The sequence below is a fragment of the Nicotiana sylvestris genome, chromosome 5, assembly GCF_000393655.2.
Source record: "Nicotiana sylvestris chromosome 5, ASM39365v2, whole genome shotgun sequence".
In the NCBI taxonomy this organism is placed as follows: Eukaryota; Viridiplantae; Streptophyta; class Magnoliopsida; order Solanales; family Solanaceae; genus Nicotiana; species Nicotiana sylvestris.
In genome coordinates, this window is record NC_091061.1 from 27,087,471 (window position 1) to 27,107,775 (window position 20,305).

Sequence of the window (20,305 nt, forward strand, 5' to 3'; positions counted from 1 at the left end):
CAATTAGAAGTCCGAGAACTGGCTAGCCCGTGCTATTTTCACAAATATGTTGCCTCTTTAAATTTCTTTAAAAAAAGAATTATGTATACAGTGAATCCGGGGGGGGGCGATTTCCCCGTCATAGGGTCGTCTCGCGGTCATGCCCCTCGAAGCTCGGAGCCAAGGTCGAGACTCATCCTCGGGGTTCGGCAGATATCGGTCCAAAGGGCATCGCATTCCGACAAATACAGTGGGTTACAACAGGCGAGGGGGGAGTTCCCAAGGCACGCTGCTCAACCTGGCAAGGCTGGCCTATCTGAGGTATATTTTCAAGATGTCACGTCTAGCCATCCTATCTCTGTATCTTCACAGTTGACACGTTTTGTATTGTGACGGATTCCCTCCTATATAAAGGGGGTCCCCATCACTTTGTACGCCCCGACTCATGTTGCTCTAATTATTTTTCCACAAGATCAATAATCTCTCTCTCTCTCTCTCTCTCTTCTTTCTAACTTGCTCGTTCTCACTGGCTCGAGGTCACTTTAATATTTATCGCTTTCTTACTTGTTCTTCTTCCATCGCTTGGTATTGGACATGAAGAGCCTTGTTTAATCATATCTCAACTATTATCCTATTCCCAACTGCCCCCGATAGCTCGAGCTCGACCCAGACATCGACCCCGAGGTTCCCCATCGACCGGTCCTACACCCGGGCAGCCGACCTATCGGTTCGATCACTACCTCGTTTAAGCTTCCATTTCATCATTGAACTTCATCTTCTTAGCATCATCTGCTCAAACAACTAGCGTAAAAATAGATCACGTATTTTTAGAATCCTATTTACAAATTTAATTGTTGTTACCATTTTCACGGTAAACAATTTGGCGTCCACCGTGGGGTTAAAAATAATAGTGATTATTTTCTTGTTGGTTTCATTTCAAAAAAGCAAGTTATCTTTCACACTTTTTCTTGCCCAAGATTTTCGCTTTTAGGACAAAGCGCCTGGCTCGGCTAGTGAAATGGGAAACCAGAACCTCAAAAGCGATAGAGAAAAGGGCACGACCGCCCTAGAGGCCGGTACACCACCGCGTTCAACCCGGACGGAAGGGAAGGTTCTCCAACATAATGTCCTCATGATTATTGGGGGAACCAACATCCACCGAGGACCCATGTCCAAACAAACGAGAACGTCTGCTACGGAAGAGGGACCTACACGAAAACACTTACCCGAAGAAACCCTCGTATTCAGCGAAGAGGACCTCAAGACCATGATGGAACCGCACAACGACGCGCTAGTAATTTCGTTTCTCTTAGACAACACCAGCATAAGGCGCGTGCTCGTGGATCCAGGCAGCTCGGCCAACATAACCAGGTCAGAAGTAGTAGAATAGCTGGGGCTGCTCAATCAAGTTGTTCCCACCCCTCGAGTCCTCCATTACTTCAACATGATCAGAGAAGAAACGAAAGGAGAGATCACCCTCCTGATCAACACGTCTGGCACAATCCAATACACTGAGTTTTAGGTCATCGACGGCGATATGAGATACAACGTCTTACTTGGCATGACTTGGATACACACCATAAGGGCAGTGCCCTCGACCTTGCACCAGGTGATAAGGTTTCCCACGAGTGATGGCATCACGACCATACATAGAGAACAACGGACAGCGAGGGAAATGTTTGTGGTCCACCACAAGACGCCAACCCCTACATGCCCAATCTCGAACGATGTGGGAAGCGTGCAAATCCTTGAAGACGACGAGGAAGACTTCTTCGCTCCCCCGAACCTTCGTCACCCCCGGGGAATCAGATGCGACCAAGTCAACAGTCGAAGAGTTGGAGCAGACCATTTTTATCGGGCACCCCCCGATCGCAAGGTATACTTGGGAATGGGGCTGACCCCCGAACTCAAGACAAGGTTTATTTAATTTCTTAGTAACAATATCGACTGTTTCGCCTGGTCCCACCTAGATATGACAGGTATCCCACCGGAAATAACCTTCCACAAGCTAAGCATTGACCCCAAATTCAAACCCGTAAAGCAAAAGAGAAGGCCGCAATCCGAGGTAAAACATGCCTTCATCAAAGAGAAGGTAGCAAAACTTATCAAAATATGATCCATTAGGGAGGTAAAGTATCCCGAATGGCGATCTAACGTAGTGGTAGTGCCAAAAAGTGGAACAAGCTAAAGATGTGTATAGATTATAAAGATCTGAATAAAGTGTGCCCCAAAGATTCCTTCCCGTTGCCTAATATCGATCGTCTGATCGATGCTACGGCCGGCCACGAGACCCTCACTTTCCTCGATGCCTACTCGGGGTACAATCAAATCCAGATGAACCCCGAAGATAGGGAAAAAACCTCATTCATCAAAAATATGGTACATATTGCTATAATGTAATGCCATTCGGGCTAAAAAATGCGGTAGCAACCAACGCCTAGTTAATAAAATGTTTGAGCATCAAGTAGGTAAATCAATGGAGGTATATATTGATGATATGCTAGTCAAATCCCTGCGCGCAGAGGACCATCTGACCCATTTGCAGGAAACTTTCAACATCCTTAGAAGCTACAACATGAAGCTCAATCTTGAGAAGTGTGCCTTTGGAGTAGGATCAGGCAAATTCCTGGGCTTCATGGTTTCAAATAGGGGTATCGAGGTCAACCCCGACAAAATAAAGGCCATCAAAGAAATCACAGTGGTGAACAATGTAAAAGCCGTTCAACGGCTGACAGGGCGGATCGCGGCCCTAGGCAGATTCATATCTAGGTCATCGGACAAAAGCCACCATTTCTTTGTCCTGCTCAAAAGAAAGAACAACTTCGAATGGACTCCAGAATACCAACACACCCTAGAAGAACTGAAATGGTACCTGTCTAGCCCGCCTTTGCTACACACACCCAAGGAGGATGAAATGTTGTACCTATACCTGGCCGTGTCCGAAATAGCGGTAAGCGGTGTGTTGGTTCGAGAAAAGCAAGGTATACAATTTCCTATTTATTATGAAAGCCGAACCTTGGGGGCGCCGAAACCCGGTACCCCGATTTGGAAAAATTGGCTCTCGTACTGATAAGCTCCTCGCGCAAGGTGAAACCTTACTTTTAGTGACACCGTATCTACATCCTGTCGACTTATCCTTTTCGGAGTGTACTGCATAAACCTGAGTTATCGGGTCGATTGACCAAATGGGCCATTGAGCTCGGGGGTTATGATATCGAGTATCAACCTCGGACGACCATCAAGTCCCAAATCCTAATGGATTTCATGGCCGATTTTTCGCCATCCCTCGTGCTCGAGGTAGAGAAGGAACTTTTATTAAAATTAGGCACGTCTTCCGGGGTATGTACCTTGTTCACAGATGGTGCCACAAACATAAGAGGATCCAGACTCGGTATAGTCCTAAAGCCGCCCGTCGGCGTCATAATGAGGCAATCCATAAAAACCACAAAGCTAACTAACAATAAAGCCGAGTATGAGGCTATGATTGCAGGTTTACAGTTGACCAAAAGTTTGGGAGTCGAGACTGTCGAGGCAAAATGCGATTCGCTCCTCGTGGTAAGCCAAGTGATCGGAAGCTACGAAGCCCGAGAGGACAGGATGCAAAGGTATTTGGACAAAATCCAAATCACATTACGTCGCTTCAAAGAATGGACCTTAGTCCATGTACCCCGAGAGCAGAACGGCGAGGCCGATGCCCTCGCAAACTTGGGATCTTCCGCTGAAGAAGAAGACCTGCTCCCCGGAGCTGTCATTCAACTGTTCAAATATGTGGTCAAGGAGGGTCACGCAGAAATTAACTCCACCAGCCTGACATGGGATTGGAGAAACAATTAAATCGTTTATTTGAAGGACGGGAAGCTACCCGCAGATCCAAGATAATCGAGGACCCTGCAAACCAAAGCGGTTCGGTTCTTACTCGACGAAAATGGGACTATATACAGGAGAATTTTCGATGGCCCCCTGGCGGTATGCTTGGGACTGGGAGACACAGATTATGTGCTTCGAGAGATCCACGAGGGCACTTGTAGAAATCACTCTGGGGCTGACTCCCTAGTCCGAAAGGTGATCAGAGCGGGCCACTATCGAGACAACATGGAAAAAGATGCCAGGGAATTCGTTTGAAAATGCGACAAGTGCCGGAGGTTCGCTCCCATAATCCACCAGCCCGACGAACAACTGCATTTCGTTTTATCACCATGGCCATTCGTGAAGTGGGGGATGGACATCGTCGGCCCTTTACCGACGGCGCCGGGTAAAGCTAGATTCATTCTGTTTATAACTGATTACTTCTCAAAATGGGTGGAAGCACATGCATTCGAGAAAATAAGAGAGAAGAAAGTCATCAATTTTATATAGGAACACATCATATGCCAGTTCGGAATCCCATCCGAAATAACATACGACGACGTGAGGCAATTCATCGGGAGCAAGGTAACACAGTTCCTTGAAGACAACAAAATCAAGAGAATCCTATCAACATTATACCACCCGTGTGCGAACGTCCAGGCCTAATCTACAAATAAAACCATCATTCAGAACTTGAAAAAGAAGTTGGAGAGCGCCAAGGGAAAAAGGAGAGAAATGTTGCCCGAGGTGCTGTGGGCATATCGGACAACTCCAAAGTCAAGCACCGGGGAGACACCATTCTCCCTGGTATATGGTGCCAAAGCACTGATACCAGTGGAGATCGGGGAACCAAGCGCCAGATTCCGGCACACTAATGAGGGATCGAACAATGAAGCCATGGCAATAGCCCTTGAGCTGCTCGACGAAAGACGGGAAGCCTCGCTGGTTCCGATGGCTGCCCAGTAGCAGAAAATCAAAATATACTACAATAGAAGAACAAATCTCCGATACTTCGGGATCAGAGACTTGGTACTAAGGAAGGTTACTCTCAACATCCAAAACCCCAATGAAGGGAAGTTGGGCCAGAATTGGGAAGGGTCATATCGTATCCTTGGGATAGTTGGCAAAAGATCCTATAAGCTTGGCACTATGGAGGGCAAGCAGCTTCCGAGATCAGAGACTTGGTACTAAGGAAGGTTACTCTCAACATCCAAAACTCCAATGAAGGGAAGTTGGGCCAGAATTGGGAAGGGTCATATCGTATCCTTGGGATAGTTGGCAAAAGATCCTATAAGCTTGACACTATGGAGGGCAAGCAGCTTCCGAGCAACTGGAATGTATCGATGCTCAAGTGGTATTACTGCTAGGGATACTTCGGGATCAGAGACTTGGTACTAAGGAAGGTTACTCTCAACATCCAAAACCCCAATGAAGGGAAGTTGGGCCAGAATTGGGAAGGGTCATATCGTATCCTTGGGATAAATGGCAAAAGATCCTATAAGCTTGGCACTATGGAGGGCAAGCAGCTTCCGAGCAACTGGAATGTATCGATGCTCAAGTGGTATTACTGCTAGGGCATCCGGTTGCAAAACCCCACAAATATCCTCAAGCAAACGTCGCACTCTTTTCCTTCGATCGGGTTTTCTATCTCGAAATGGGTTTTTACCGGCAGGGTTTTTAACGAGGCGACGTCCACACACTTCCCAAGAAGGATCCAAATAGCCTACAAGACTTCCTTTGCAACTAGCCCCGCCTTGGGAAAATGACAAACGAGGCTCCAATAGGAAACAACGTACCAGATTAAAGGTCCAAGGAGTCGCGCCCGCACAAGCTGAGCTCACGACAACGAAGCAACGTGTTTTTATGCCAAGCAATAAAAGAATATCTTTTAGAATCTCATACTCCAACAAAGGAAATCTCATTGTACTCTCGATGGGGATCCCTCCATCAAATGCGTCCCGAAACACTCGGAGACTTAGAGTCAACAATTTGACACTCACACGACCCCAGGTCGGAACTCCGGGCTCATAAAGCCCCCGCAAGGTAACTCCGAGCTCACGAATAACGACCCTCGAGCCTAAACAAACCCGATGACTCGGAGACTGTCGCCAATCGCCTCACACTGGAAAACCTGAGGCCGTAAGACCTCGAGCGAGCAGACTCGGTATAACCAGATCTATTATACATAGCAACACAAACTGTAAGACCTCAACAGACATGACAAAACTGTAAGACCTCAACAGGCATGACAAATTGTAAGACCTCAACAGGCATGAAATTTTTGTAAGACCTTACTACAGGTATAAAACTCAAAATCCTGATGTTTAGGCTATACTTCGCATTTGTAAGAATCCCGAAAGGACATACCCTCGGTGTAGATGCCTAAACTATCACTCATGATAAAAAATGTCTCCGACCAAACACAGATGACTACGGTCAAAACGGCTGATCCAGCCAAAATAACGCGACTCGGGGATGCCCGACCGTCGCTAAACAAAATTGCATGCCATTACTTCGAATATACTTTGGAAAGAACCGGTTAAAACAGGCTTCCCTCAACAGGCAAACGAGCTTCGCCCATGTCATCTCCAAATCACAAGTCTTTGATCTACTCGACCTACGAGCTAAAAACCTTCCGAGGTGCTCAAACAGCGCCGCTAACGACTTCAAATCGAGGTTCTTCCCAAACCGACGACGGGTCAGGCAAAATTATTTCAAAAAGACCTTAACGAGAGGAATACAAAGCCTACAAAAAACCTACGGGCAAAAGTGTAAAAGCCATTGTCGCCAGCCAAATAAGCCTCCGAGCTACACACTACAAGGTCTTAACGACCAAAACCGCATAAGAGCCACTGTCACTAGCGTAGAAATTGAAAACTTGAGGATTAAAATGAGCTCGAGTCATAACCCGATTCGGAGACCGGATCCAAAATAGTTAAAATACAACATGCCTAAGGGCAGCGTAAGCACCATTGCTGCCAGCCAAATGAGTCCCCGGGTCACACACTCAAAAGGGCGCTTCGACCCAAGGCGCAAGAGCCATCGTCATCTGCCCATGCAGGCACAAAAAGCTCGAGGGTCAATTAAAGCTCGAGTCGCAGCACGACTCGGAGACTGAACCCAAAACAAGCCAAATACAAATGCCCAATGGCAAGGGATAAGAACCATCATCACCCGACTGTGCAGACACAAGAGAGCGGAAATCAATAAGGCTCGGGGCAAACTCGGTCTGAAAACTCAACGCAAATGGATGGGAAAAAGCGCAAGACCCCTCACAACAGTTCACACCAGAGGCTGCATCGACCAGCCGCATGACAATTCTCGAGCCAGCCTAAACGGGCCACAAAGCTATATTGCAGGTCTAAGGTTCTTTCGCCAAATCCTTGTTGAATTCAGAGCAGAAAGGGGAGCAAGAGAAACGAAGCCACAAGATTCTCTTCATACATATGCCAAAATAAAAGTACTATATACAAATACGAAGATCAACATGAAAAAACAACATATCCTAATCTATTGCCGAACCGACAACCTCAAAGGCTGCATCCAGGCAATTATGAGTCCCCCAACGGCCCCTTCTCGACGGCGTCCCCTTTCTCCGGGGATCCACCCCCATTTTTAACACCGCTCGATTTGCCTTCTAATATGCCCTTGATGGTCAGCCTTCGGAAGTCCGGCCAAAAACGATCTGAGGCTCGAGGTAAAGTTGGGACAGCCCCCTCGAACGTCCCCTCAACGCAAGAATCTGCGATGACCGCTGCTCCCCCATGCAAAGATACAAGTGCCTCGACCTCAGCTTTGATCCTAAACAATGTAACCACCAGCTCAGAATGGAGGTTCTTATACTTGCCACTATCCTCTTTCACGTCCTGGAGTTGACGCTCAATCAAGGTGACTCTCCCCCTAAGGTTGTCCCTCTCGGAAGCCACCTCACTCACATGCCGACTAAGCTCGGATATTTCAGCATCTCTGGCCCGAAGCTCCCCTCTCAGCAGGGCGTTCTCCTTCTCAAACTGCACAAATTTAGGCCCGAAGAGTTAAAAGCGATGGAATTTCACAGGGGCTCAAATGATAGTAAAAACATGGGATGAATAACCTATTCGGTGAAATAGGCTTTCTCACGTTCACCGTGGCTCACCTCATCCTGATACTGGGCAAGAGCCTAGTTGTAAAGCGTTTTGGCCTGAAACCGCATAAAAAAGTTAGGAGAATAAAGGCTAGAGCAACCCGAAGCAACAGACAAGGCTAGCAGGAGTTACCCGCTCACGAAGCCTACCCATCTCGCCAAAAATGAATGAGGCATTGGCCTTGGAACTATCCTCATGAATGATTGTCGGCCTCTCGATGGCGTCTCCACCTTTGGTCAGTGCTCCTGCCATGGAAAGCTCCTTGCAGGACTCGTCTAACACTCCGCAAGATGGAAGGATCTCCCCCTTAGGAGAATAAATAATAACCAACGGGTTAACGGGGTCAGCCAAAATCTCCGTCCTCTGTTCACCCCAAGTCCCAGATCGAGGCCTCTCCAAACTGCTTGCCAAGGGCGTCCCAGCTCGAGGAGGACTCCAGCCACCCGCCAATTCAAGGGTGGTGCTCGATACCCCATCCATTGCCTCACCGCCATAAAGCTAGGCTGCGTCAGCATCAGACTCCTGTCCGGAAGAATCTATCCCCACGGCCCGAGGATCAATCGATCCCAAACACTCTCCGGGGAATGCCGAGTAGCTGCTTTCTCCCTCACCTTCAGCACAAGGATTTCCCATCGCCCTAGAGGTCGGAACCAATGGGTCGACCTTGGAGCTCTCCACCTTGATCCTCTTGGGCTCCGGTGGCTCAGCCGACAGGCTTTCCTGCCTTTTCTTCTCCTCTTCAAGCATCAGAGTGTCCCCTCTAACAGACGGTACCTCCCTCATTGGTGGGATTCCTCCCAGACATGCATATATGCAGAGGTTAAATGCACGAGACGAAGAAAGCTACTAACAGCAAGCTACGTCAAAATGCACGGATGCGTCAAAGCTCAAGGCACACCATAGTCTTTCGCTTCCCACCGAGCTCGGGATAAATCCCGCCACGCTTGATCGATATACGAGCAGATTGAGTACAAATGACCGACCCAACCCTAGAGATCCGACACCGTGCCAGGATAGATTGCTATGGCTGAAAAGACAAAAAGAAGCATAGTTAGACGCATGAGGAGAAATCACCAAGAAGGGGCAAATGCACCATGTTTACTTACGCCCAGCGTTCCACTTCTCAGGGAACGACATATTTTCCACTGGGATTAGGTCTGACGTCCTCACTCGAACAAATCGGCTTAACCACCCATCATCCCCGAACTCCTCAGTGGAGGCAAAAAGGGACCTCGGGGCTCGACAATGAAGTTTGATTAAGCCCCCGTAAAGGAGACGAGGACTATACATCCGGATCAAATGGTTCAGGGTGAAAGGCATTCCCTCTATCATGATCGAATAATGCCTGATCATATAAACCACACGCCAGAACGAATGATGAACTTAACCAGGAATTACCTGGTAACTTCGGTAGAAGTCGAGAATCACAGGGTCAATCGAGGGCGATAATGGACCCATTGGCCCCAAAGTGAATGGGTAGGTGTACACATTCAAAAAACTGGCCCTATAAGCCATAATATCTTCATCCCGAGCGGGAATCTTCACGAGCACGATATTCCCCCAGCAATAGTCGGCCTTCACTCTTTTGACATTCGTTATAGAGCTGATATACCGAGTTACAGGCTCGCGACACCTTGACTTTGAGGAGGGTCTCTCGATCCTAAAATCGAAGGTCATCACAAAGGGTCCCAGGACGCACTCATCAGCACGGGGGAGGGGGGGAGAGGAGTGGCCACTTCGCATTGAGAGAAAAACGAAGAAGATGAGCCCGCAACCTCCTAGGAAGTAGAAGCGAAAATATTTGCCATCCTTGAGAAAATCTGAGGGAAGAAGAAAAGGGGTTTGCGTTCCTGAAGAAGAGCGAGAACGAGGGAAAACAGACCTCACTAAGGGTTTTTGAACACGAGGTAGAAACTAGAAATGAAGGGGTGAGTATTTATAAAAGCACCATGGGTACATTGAAGGAAGCCAACCGCCGCAATCAATGCTGAAATCTGCAGGAACGATGCACATAACACGCCTTGACATCTCGTAACCATTCGCAAGGACACCAGAGGAAGCAAAAGTTCAAAACCGTTTCTTGTTGCCTTCACTCTAAGAAACGCAGAGACTATCTGTATACGGCGAATCTGGGGAGCCTGATTTCCCCATCATAGGGCCGTCTCGTGGTCATGCCACTCGAAGTTTGGAGCCAAGGTCGAGACTCATCCTCGGGGTTCGGCAGATATCGGTCCGGAGGGCATCGCATTCCGACAAATACAGTGGGCTATAGCAGGCGAGGGGGAGTTCCCAAGGCAAGCGGCTTAACCTGGCAAGGCTGGCCTATCCGAGGCCTATTTTCAAGATGTCACGTCTAGCCATCCTATCTTCTTATCTTCAGAGTTGACACATTTTGTATTGTGACGGATTCCCCTCCTATATAAAGGGGGTCCCCAACACTTTGTAAGCCCCTGACTGATGTTGCTCCAACTATTTATCCACAAGATCAATAATATCTCTCTCTCTCTCTTCTTTCTAACTTGCTCTTTCTCACTGGCTCGAGGTCACTTTAATATTTATCGCTTTCTTACTTGTTCTTCATTCTATCGCTTGGTATTGGCCATTAAGAGCCTTGTTTAATCATATCTCAACTGTTATCCATTCTCGACTGCCCCCGATAGCTCGAGCTCGACCCAGACATCGACCAGTCCTACACCCGGGCAACCGACCTATCGGTTCGATCACTGCCTCGTTTAAGCTTGCATTTCATCATTGAACTTCATCTTCTTAGCATCATCTGCTCTAACAACTAGCATAAAAATAGATCACATATTTTTAGAATCCCATTTACAAATTTAATTGTTGTTACCATTTTCACGGTAAACAAATTAACCCAAATAGTCGTCCTTCGAATTAGTCTATACTATATTAAAAGTACAAAGGCCTTTAACAAAATGTTGTTCGCTTTTTTTACCCTTTAAAAATAGGATTCACACTAGATAAAATAGTCAATTAAGCATTTCCTAATATTTAGGACAAGAAAATTAAATTGGTTATTAAATATTTTCTTATTTAAACTAGATATCTAAAATTTAAGACTTTAAAATTGATTAAAAATTTATCTCAACTAAATGTTTAAAAAGTCAATTATTTGATATATGTTAGTACAAAAATTGTAGACGTTCATATTTTACGTAATTACATGACTTCCTAATGGCATTCTAATTTATTCATGACGAAAAATACAATTTTTAACATCAAATAAGAAATTTCTTTTAAGAACTATTTTACTTCATTTAGTATTTACAACAACTTAATTCTAATTATATGGTAAATAATGAGAGATTAAAATTAAAAATTATTTAATATATAGAAACATAACATTTCACTTTTTTTTTGTCTTCTCCGGTTACTTTAAACTATTATAAAAGTATGAAACTTCAATGCAAAATTGATCGACCTTTTTATTATTTAATAATAAATTATACATTGGACAAAATCTTCGTTTACAACAACAACAACAACCATCCAGTAAAATTTCACTAATGGAATTTGGGGAGGGTAGTGTTTACGCAGACCTTACCCCTACCCCGAAGGAGTAGAGAAGTTGTTTTTGAAAGACACTCAGCAAGAAAATAAAAGGACAAAAGGAGAAAATATTAGTATCACCATAGAAATCATATGTAAAATAGGAACAACATGAAATTCAGAAGGAAGATGCAAAACAAAGCAAAAGAAATAGCTATTAAATAGGCCATGTACTGAAAGGCGAGATAGTAAAACACAACATTGCCACTAGCTATTTTAGACAGACCCTACTAGACTAGTCTCACAATGTTACGAAGTAAGGCAAGACTCAACTACTTCCTAACCTACAACCCTAATACTCGACCTCCACAATTTTCTATCAAGTGTCATGTCCTCGAAAATTTGAAGCCTCGTCATATCCTGCCTGATCACCTATCCCCAATACTTCTTAGGCCACCCTCTACCTCTTCTCGTGCCCTCCACAACCAGCCGCTCACACCTCCTTACTGGTGCATCTGGGCTTCTCCTTTGAATATGCCCAAACCATCTTAGCATGGCTTCCCGCATCTTCTCATCAATGGGGGCCATATGCAAATTCTCCCGAATAACATTATTCCTAATCTTATCCATTCTAGTGTGCCCGCACATCCACCTCAACATCCTCATTTCCAAAAAATCATCGTTTAATTGTTAGTAAGCACTTTTTAATAATTAGGACATTGAAATCAACTAAAGTTTTGACTACTAAATCTTTTCTATTTAAACTATATAGGAAATCCTAATATGTAGAAATATATTCACAGTAAGATAAATTATATAATTTGAGTAAGTTAATTTTCACAAGAATTTATAAATTTTAAAAATTATTATTTCACCTGGAACAATAATAATTCAGGTGGCATTAGAAGTTTTCCACTTTAAAATACCAAGAGACGAAAACTTAAAGCAAATTGTATAGAAGTCATACTTACGGGCTCAAGATTATTTTTATATTGCTAAAATCTTAAGATTTAGGGTTGGTAATATTGAAAATGTTAGCTATTTAAGCTTTTCTTTAAAAGAAACTGTTAATAAAATATTTCCAAAAGTGTTGTCGTAGAGTTTCTTATAGTGTCGATAAATTTATCTAGCGAATAGATATTGCATGTAATCACGAACAAATATCAAATTAAGAATGTGTGGCAAACTGATATTACCAATTACTATCGAATTAAAGGGATTGACAATATATATTAGCAAGTATCTTCTCTAATCATGATAATGAACGAATCTACCTAGAAAGTGGCGTGAGAACCTAAATCTATTCCTAACGAAAGTCCAAATAATAAGGCATTTTGTAGAGAAGGGATCTTCTTTTATTGATTTAGATAAATGCGATTAACGTTCATGAATCTTTTCCCCAGTAATTTAGATATTTTTTTTATAATTCGAACACTTCTATGCATACTATCTATGTAATTTTTATAAATTTATATTTATTGATATGAAATACACGCGCAACACGTGTACTCTAAGACTAGTTAAATTGAAAAAAGCAATATACTATATATATAATTATATATATAATAACTGCATAATCTTTGTATACCTATTTAAAAAAAATAGTGAATCCGGCCAGTTATTTCTGCAAAGATTCCAAAATGAGAATGTACTACATTAGGGAAACCTCAATGGGCTTGAAGTGAGAAGCCCGCTCTAGGAAACAGCAAACCCAGTAGCTGTTGAGGCCCAGACACTGAACTATAAATGGCAGAGAGAGAATATGCTCACTTCCTCTCTTCGATCGAATCGGATCTAGGGTTCTTGCTAAATTCTGTGCCTTCTTCGACCTTCAGGTAAGCAAATTGCGCTTTTCAATCTATTTTTTCACAGACGTTCATATAAAACATTTACTTACAAATGGGCAGACGAAATGCGTGTGCGTAATTCATTTAGGAATTGCTTTTTTAATCGACAAATTTGTTGAAGAGGTGGGTTTCTTGTTTCTAGATTCGTTTGATGTTTTAATTGAGCTTCCATTTGTGTTAATTCATTTGAAAGTAATGGAGCTAATTATACTGGTAAGAAAAAAGTAATGGAGCTGATTAGATTGTTTTGTTGCAGAGAAGATGCCGCGGTATGATGATAGGTATGGTGGTACACGCCTCTATGTTGGACATTTGTCTTCCAGAACGCGATCTCGAGACTTGGAGGACGTCTTCAGCAGATACGGGAGGTAAATTTTTAACCATTCGTAAGTTTTGCTTAATGATTGAACACATGTGATCGTAAATTAATTTTGAGTAGTTGTAAATGAAGGTTCCAATAGGACCAAGACTAATTTTTTAGTGGTTTATTTAGTAGTGGAATGAAATGGGCCTGAATAGAGTAGAATGGATATTAAGGATTCTATAGCTGACCCAAGCTTGTTCAGAATTGAGATATAGTTGATTAGTTGAGTGATGTGCATATTGATTATCTTATTGTGATCACTTTTAAGATATGATGTTGCTTTTTTAGTAGTTCAGAGATCTCCGTTCTAGGAAGTAAGGTGGTCTTTTTGTTGGGGTTTGGGAGGGGGGGGGGCAGTGTTGTCAAAGGCGTGCGCACTTAAGCCTGAAGCAAGTCACAAAATATGTTGAGCGCGTCGCCTAGCTTAATAGGCGCTTCAATGTCAACATCAAGGCTCTAAGACATACTTTTCCTTGCCAATGAGCGTAATCTTGAAGAGGCGACACTAAACAATTGATATTTCACTTAATTGTAATCTCCATATCTTTGTCCACATATTTGTTATTCATGCTTATAAGTATTAGTCTTGAACTACACATATATGTTTTTATTTTTTCTCCATTTGTGCCTTGCTTCATTAAAGCCCACGCTTTATTTGCGCTCTGCTTAAAGCCCTAACGGGCCTTAGAGTTTTTTTGTGCTTCTTGCCTTTGATAACACTGGGGAGGGGGGGGGGGCACCCAAGTCGTTAAAATGGCTGTTCTTTGTTTTTTGAATTTGTACAAAATGTGTGAGAGCAACATCCCCCGTGTCGTAGTGTTTTTAACTCGAATGATGTTTATGAAGGTTTCTATGTTTTTGCCCATCCTGGAGGTTTGTGGTGGGAGGTTGCCTTGGTGGAATTGGTTCCCATTCTTGCGGAGTGTGGCGATTCTTTGTATAATGTTATTGCGTGTTTTTTTGATGGAAATGGCACAATCCCAAAGTGGTGTTTAGTTCATCTTTGAGGGGCGAAGTAATCAACCCTTCGGTTCTTATGACTTGATGGCCTTACTCTTTCTGGAACCCATTTACGCAGAGTACGTGATGTGGATATGAAGCGTGACTATGCTTTTGTGGTACGCCTTTCTTATTTTTTTTCTTCCCTTTCTGTTAATGATATTTTTTAAGGTTGCACCGGGATTACCTAATCCTTGTCTCATATATTTGAGATATAAGCTTCTGTCTGCTTTTCATCTAAATCTAGGAATTTAGTGATCCTCGAGATGCTGATGATGCAAGATATGGCCTAAATGGGCGAGACGTTGATGGAAGCCGTATTACTGTGGAATTCGCAAAAGGGGTGAGTTTACACAGACTGCATTTGTTATATGTTCCTAAATGTTATATGCTTTAGTTGTAGTATCTTTATGTTGTTGTTTGTACAACACTAGAAATTTACATTCACATGACATTTGCGTTTTGAATATTAATAAAAAAGATACATGAAAACACTCTCAGGCTGTATGGCCAATGAGTAGGAAAATATCATGGAGCTGGTTTGAACATAATTATTTTTGGGAACATGCTTTTGGAAGATTTGGAGATAATGTTTCAATTCTCAATATAGCTTTTATTTACTTTTGGCATGTCGCCCGGGGGTGGGGGGAGGAGGATCTTGTGTTTATCGCTATCCCTTTAAGTAATTAAGTTGCTTTCAAGGATCTGGTTTTCTTGGTATTTTTCAAGATATGCCTTGATCATGTGATTTCATTATTTTTCTGCCTTGATCTATCTGTTGTTTTCAGATTGTTTAAAACAAGATGTCCTTTTTTATAAAATTTATTTGCATTGCAGGTACCTCGTGGTCCAGGTGGATCTCGAGAGTTTGGCGGCAGAGGTCCTCCTCCAGGTACAGGTCGTTGCTTTAATTGTGGACTTGATGGCCATTGGGCTCGAGATTGTAAGGCTGGGGACTGGAAGAACAAGTGTTACCGCTGTGGGGAGCGAGGTCATATAGAAAGAAACTGTCAGAATAGCCCCAAGAAATTGAAGTATTTTCCTAGTTGCCATCTTCTTATTTCACGCTGTGTATTCTTTGATGCTCTAGTTTGCTTTAATGGTTAAGTTTTTTATTTGTTCTTTAATAAACAGACGTGGACGAAGTTATTCCCGCTCACCGTCTCCTCGTCGTGGCAGAAGTCGCAGCCACAGTTACAGCAGAGGTCGTAGCTACAGGTCTCTCGATTTGCTCTTCCTCCTTTTGGAATGTGCCCCGTTTCACTTCGTTGATGGCTTTGGCCTTATGTTTTGAGATACTGAATTGGCATTGTCACTCATGGTTGAAATAATACCATCAGATAAGTAATTGCATTTGTCATTTCATGATGTATCATGTGGATAATATGTGAAAGCTTGAGTTGCTAAACCAAGAAAGTGTTACTGTTGTGGCCCCAAGGGCCTAGCTCAAGTGGCAAAGGGTGGTGGATTTGTGTCTTAGGTCATAGATTCGAGCCCCCACACCATGCAAAGCAAAGCCTGGTATTTAAGTGGAGAAGGGTAGAGGGGCGGGCCCATTATCCACCGAGTTTCGAAGGCTGCGGTTGGTCCAAAGGATCGGCCCTAGACGGATTTCTCGGTCATTAAAAAAAAAAGTGTTACTGTTGTGCCGTCACTACTAACACATTCTGCTTATCTCATCTGCCTTTTATGATATTAAAACATATTTTTTACCATAACCTTATCTAAATAAATAAATAAAGTATTAACAGATGGTGTGTTTGATTTCTTTGCAGCCGATCCAGGTCTCCTGTGAGGAGGGACTCCAGGTCTCCTGTGAAGAGCGACTCCAGGTCTCCTGTGAAGAGGGACCGTAGCATTGAGCATGAAGAAAGAAGATCAAGAAGTCCTCGCCCTCATAGATCATCACCACCTCCATCAAAAGGAAGGAAATACAGCCCTTCACCTGATGAAAGAAGTCCACAAGAGAGAGGTACGCCGTCCCCTAGGGGTGATAGGGCAGCCAATGGTTCTGATCATAGCAGGAGCCCTACAGACGATGCTGGAATAGACGAACGCAGAAATTTGAGTCCTATTGAAGAAAATGGCCGCAGTCGCAGCAATAGCCCCATCCATAGGGACAATGGAAGCCCAGTGGAGAATGGGAGCCCAATGGGTGATGATGAAAATCATGCTTCTCCAAGGGGCAGCGAGTCACCTTAAAAAGGTGCATATGATACAGTCAGCTTGGCAAGTGTGTTTTAATCACAAGTAATTATTGTCCTTGCCCTTTAATTTTTAAAGTATTTCTCCTTCTATTTGGAAACATGTAATTGAATTATTTGGAATGACCTGAATTTGGAACTGTCTTGCACATGGTGTGTTCGAGACCGCTTTAAGCTGTGGCTTGTTATATTCAGCTTGAATTTGGTTAGAAGTGTGGGACACTATTTGGAAGTGGTTTAACTATGACTGTAAAGTTCCTTGTTGGCCAAGTGTTGTTATATCACTTCCTGAATATTGTACCAGAGCATTCACCAATTGTAAAGTTGAAATACAGCAATTGGTGCAAATTTCAGATTCATCTGGCAAATCGATTGGAAATATGATGAGAGACTCGCATGAATACATTCTGCTATTTGTGTTGACTGTCTCGGTTTCTTGTGATCTGTTGTTGGAAGTGGCAGATAGCATGCTCATGACCGTCTGTTAACAAAATGTTAACCATTCCATGGAGTAGTAAATTTGTTTTAATTACTATATAGACATCGTGTGAATATCGAAAAGCTCTGAGAGCAGTTCTATGCATTAAGAAGTTGGTGTATTATTGTCCATTATTTCTGGTTATGGACGGTCCAATTGGTAACATATAATTGTGAAGCATAAGCCTTGAATATAATGCTCTTTGTAGTTGCAGAAGAAGCTTGTTGTAGGGCAAGTGTTAGCTACCCTTGCCACTACACTAAAAGCTTCACTTATATTAAAGAGATTTACAACTGTTAATTACTAAAAATAGTTTGTATCCTAATTGCAGAGTATAATTCTTCAATGGAATTGATTCGTTCGAACTCCCCATATAGAGGCTGGTTTGTTAAGATTGCCATGAGAATCCATGTATATTTAAAACAAGTTAACCTCATCCATTTCTTGCCCTGTATGCCATTACAAGTATAAGTAATAAGAATGGACCTTGGGTCTAAGTTAATCCCAAAAGCTAGCTCAAAGGGTAAGGATTGCCCCAGCATCCATTTCTCAACTTCGGGGGCCTGGCTTTGATACCATGATGAGATGGAGCTGGGGCCTAATTCAACTCTTGGAGCGTGAGCAATTTACCGTAGGAGCTTAACTTTGGGGGGCCTGGCTTTGATACCATGATGAGATGGAGCTTGGGCCTAGCTCAACTCTAAAGGCTTGAGCTAAGGATTGCCAAAGCCATATAACTAATCACTGAGGGAAACACTAGTACTGAACCAAGAGAAGGCAAACCTTAGAGTTGGTTCTTTTTTGTAATTATTAGTTCTTTGATTATGTACCAGAGAATTTTTGGATGCTGCTGCTTTGAATATGGTAATTGTTAAGGCAAAACAGAAGCTTTTCTGCGGAGCATTATCTTCGTATAATCATCTTCGAAGCAAAATTTGCGTCCAGTCAAGGTGAGGTCTTGCAATGGCTAAATCTGAAAATTCTCTTTGTTCATCTTATCCTTTTGTTCTGAGGTTATATTACACAAGGGCGCATCCAGCCCTTCGGTACCGGTTCAGCTGAACCCAGTATTTTTGTCAACAACAACAACAACAACAACAACTACCCAGTAAAATCCCATATAGTGGGGTATGGGGAGAGTAATGTGTACGCAGACCTTACCCCTGCCCCGGTAGGACAGAGAGGCTGTTTCCGATAGACCCTCGGCTCAGAACGACGGAAATAAAGAAAAACAAGGAAAATAAGAAAAGAAAAGAGAATTCATTAGTAACTCCAGTAAAAACCATTATAGTAACAGAAACATAAAAATCAAAAGATGAATGACTTGCAATAACAGTAACCAGAGTCTAAGGAATCTAAGATAAACAACAAGAATAGTGTGAGTTCAACATAAACTGCAAACCATCTAAGATCAACCCTAATCCAATCCCGCCTCACCCCAGGCATGCAGCAAGGAAAGCTCCACTACCCCTATCCTACAACTCTAATGCTAGTCCTCCAGGCCTTCATATCAAGGGCCATGTCCTCGGAAATCTGCAGACGAACCATGTTTTGCCTGATCACCTCTCCCCAATACTTCTTAGGTCTCCCTCTACCTCTTCTCGTGCCCACCACGGCCAACCGCTCACACCTCCTCACCGGAGCATCGATGCTTCTCCTCTGTACGTGCCCGAACCATCTGAGCCTCGCTTCCCGCATCTTATCATCCACAGGGGCGACGCCCACCTTCCTCCGAATATCTTCATTCCTGATCTTGTCTAACCTAGTGTGCCCGCACATCCACCTCAGCATCCGCATCACTGCTACTTTCAACCTCTGGATATGGGAGTTCTTAATCGGCCAACACTCTGCCCCATACAACATTGCCGGTCTAACCACAACTCTATAAAACTTACCTTTGAGTATCGGTGACACTTTCTTGTCACACAAGACTCCAGATGCAAGCCTCCATTTCATCCAACCCGCCCCTATGCGGTGAGTGACGTCCTCGTCGATCTCTCCGTCCCCCTGAATCACCGACCCAAGGTGCTTGAAACTATCTCTCTTAGAGATGACCTGTGACCCAAGCCTCACGTCCCCGCCTATATCCCTCGACTCAGTGTTAAACTTGCACTCTTAGACTCGAGAGTCTGTCTCCAAACCTCCAATCTCTCGTTAACACCTGCCCTCGTCTCGTCAATTAGAACAATGTCATCAGCAAATAGCATACACCATGACACCTCCCCTTGAATGTGTTGTGTCAAAGCATTCATCACCAGGGCAAATAAGAATGGGCTAAGCGCAGAGCCTTGGTGTAATCCCATAACAACCGGGAAATGCTTCGAGTCACCTCCCACAGTCCTAACCTTAGTCTTAGCTCCATCATACATATCCTTGATCGCTCTTATGTAGGATACCAGCACGCCCTTCGCCTCAAGACATCTCCAGAGCACCTCCCTAGGAACCTTGTCATACGCTTTCTCCAAGTCAATAAACACCATATGCAGATCCTTCTTCTTATCCATGTACTGTTCCACCAACATCCTAATAAGGTGGATAGCTTCCGTAGTGGAGCGGCCCGGCATGAACCCAAACTGATTGTCGGATATAGACGTCGTCTTCCTCACCCTCACCTCCACCACCCTCTCCCAGACTTTCATGGTATGACTAAGTAACTTGATACCCCTATAATTGTTACAACACTGGATATCACCTTTATTCTTGTACAACGGTACCACTGTACTCGACCTCCATTCCTCCGACATCCTTTTCGTCCTAAAAATTACATTGAACAACCCAGTCAGCCATTCCAATCCTACTCTACCCACATACTTCCAAAACTCAACCAGAATTTCATCTGGCCCCGTCGATCTACCCCTACTCATCTTAGGCAAAGCCCCCACGACCTCGTCGACCCTAATACGCCTGCAATACCTAAAATCTCGGAGACTCTCTGAATGCCCCAAGTCCCCTAGCGC

General features: G+C 43.7%; 1 protein-coding gene across 2 annotated transcripts; it reads left to right on the forward strand.

Moving 5' to 3' along the window:
- Positions 1-13,203: 13,203 nt before the first annotated feature.
- Positions 13,204-17,229, forward strand: LOC104226220 (serine/arginine-rich splicing factor RS2Z33-like). 2 transcript variants are annotated; one of them, XM_009778187.2, is made up of 7 exons: positions 13,204-13,291; positions 13,560-13,671; positions 14,746-14,785; positions 14,914-15,009; positions 15,504-15,700; positions 15,801-15,884; positions 16,442-17,229. In XM_009778187.2, the coding sequence occupies exons 2-7, from the start codon at positions 13,565-13,567 to the stop codon at positions 16,866-16,868; spliced, it is 951 nt and encodes a 316-aa protein (XP_009776489.1). In that variant the 5' UTR covers positions 13,204-13,291; positions 13,560-13,564; the 3' UTR covers positions 16,869-17,229. The 2 variants fall into 2 exon arrangements, with proteins under 2 accessions (XP_009776489.1, XP_070030411.1); XM_070174310.1 differs by having other exon boundaries at positions 13,232-13,291; positions 14,514-14,785.
- The last annotated feature ends 3,076 nt before the right edge of the window (positions 17,230-20,305 follow it).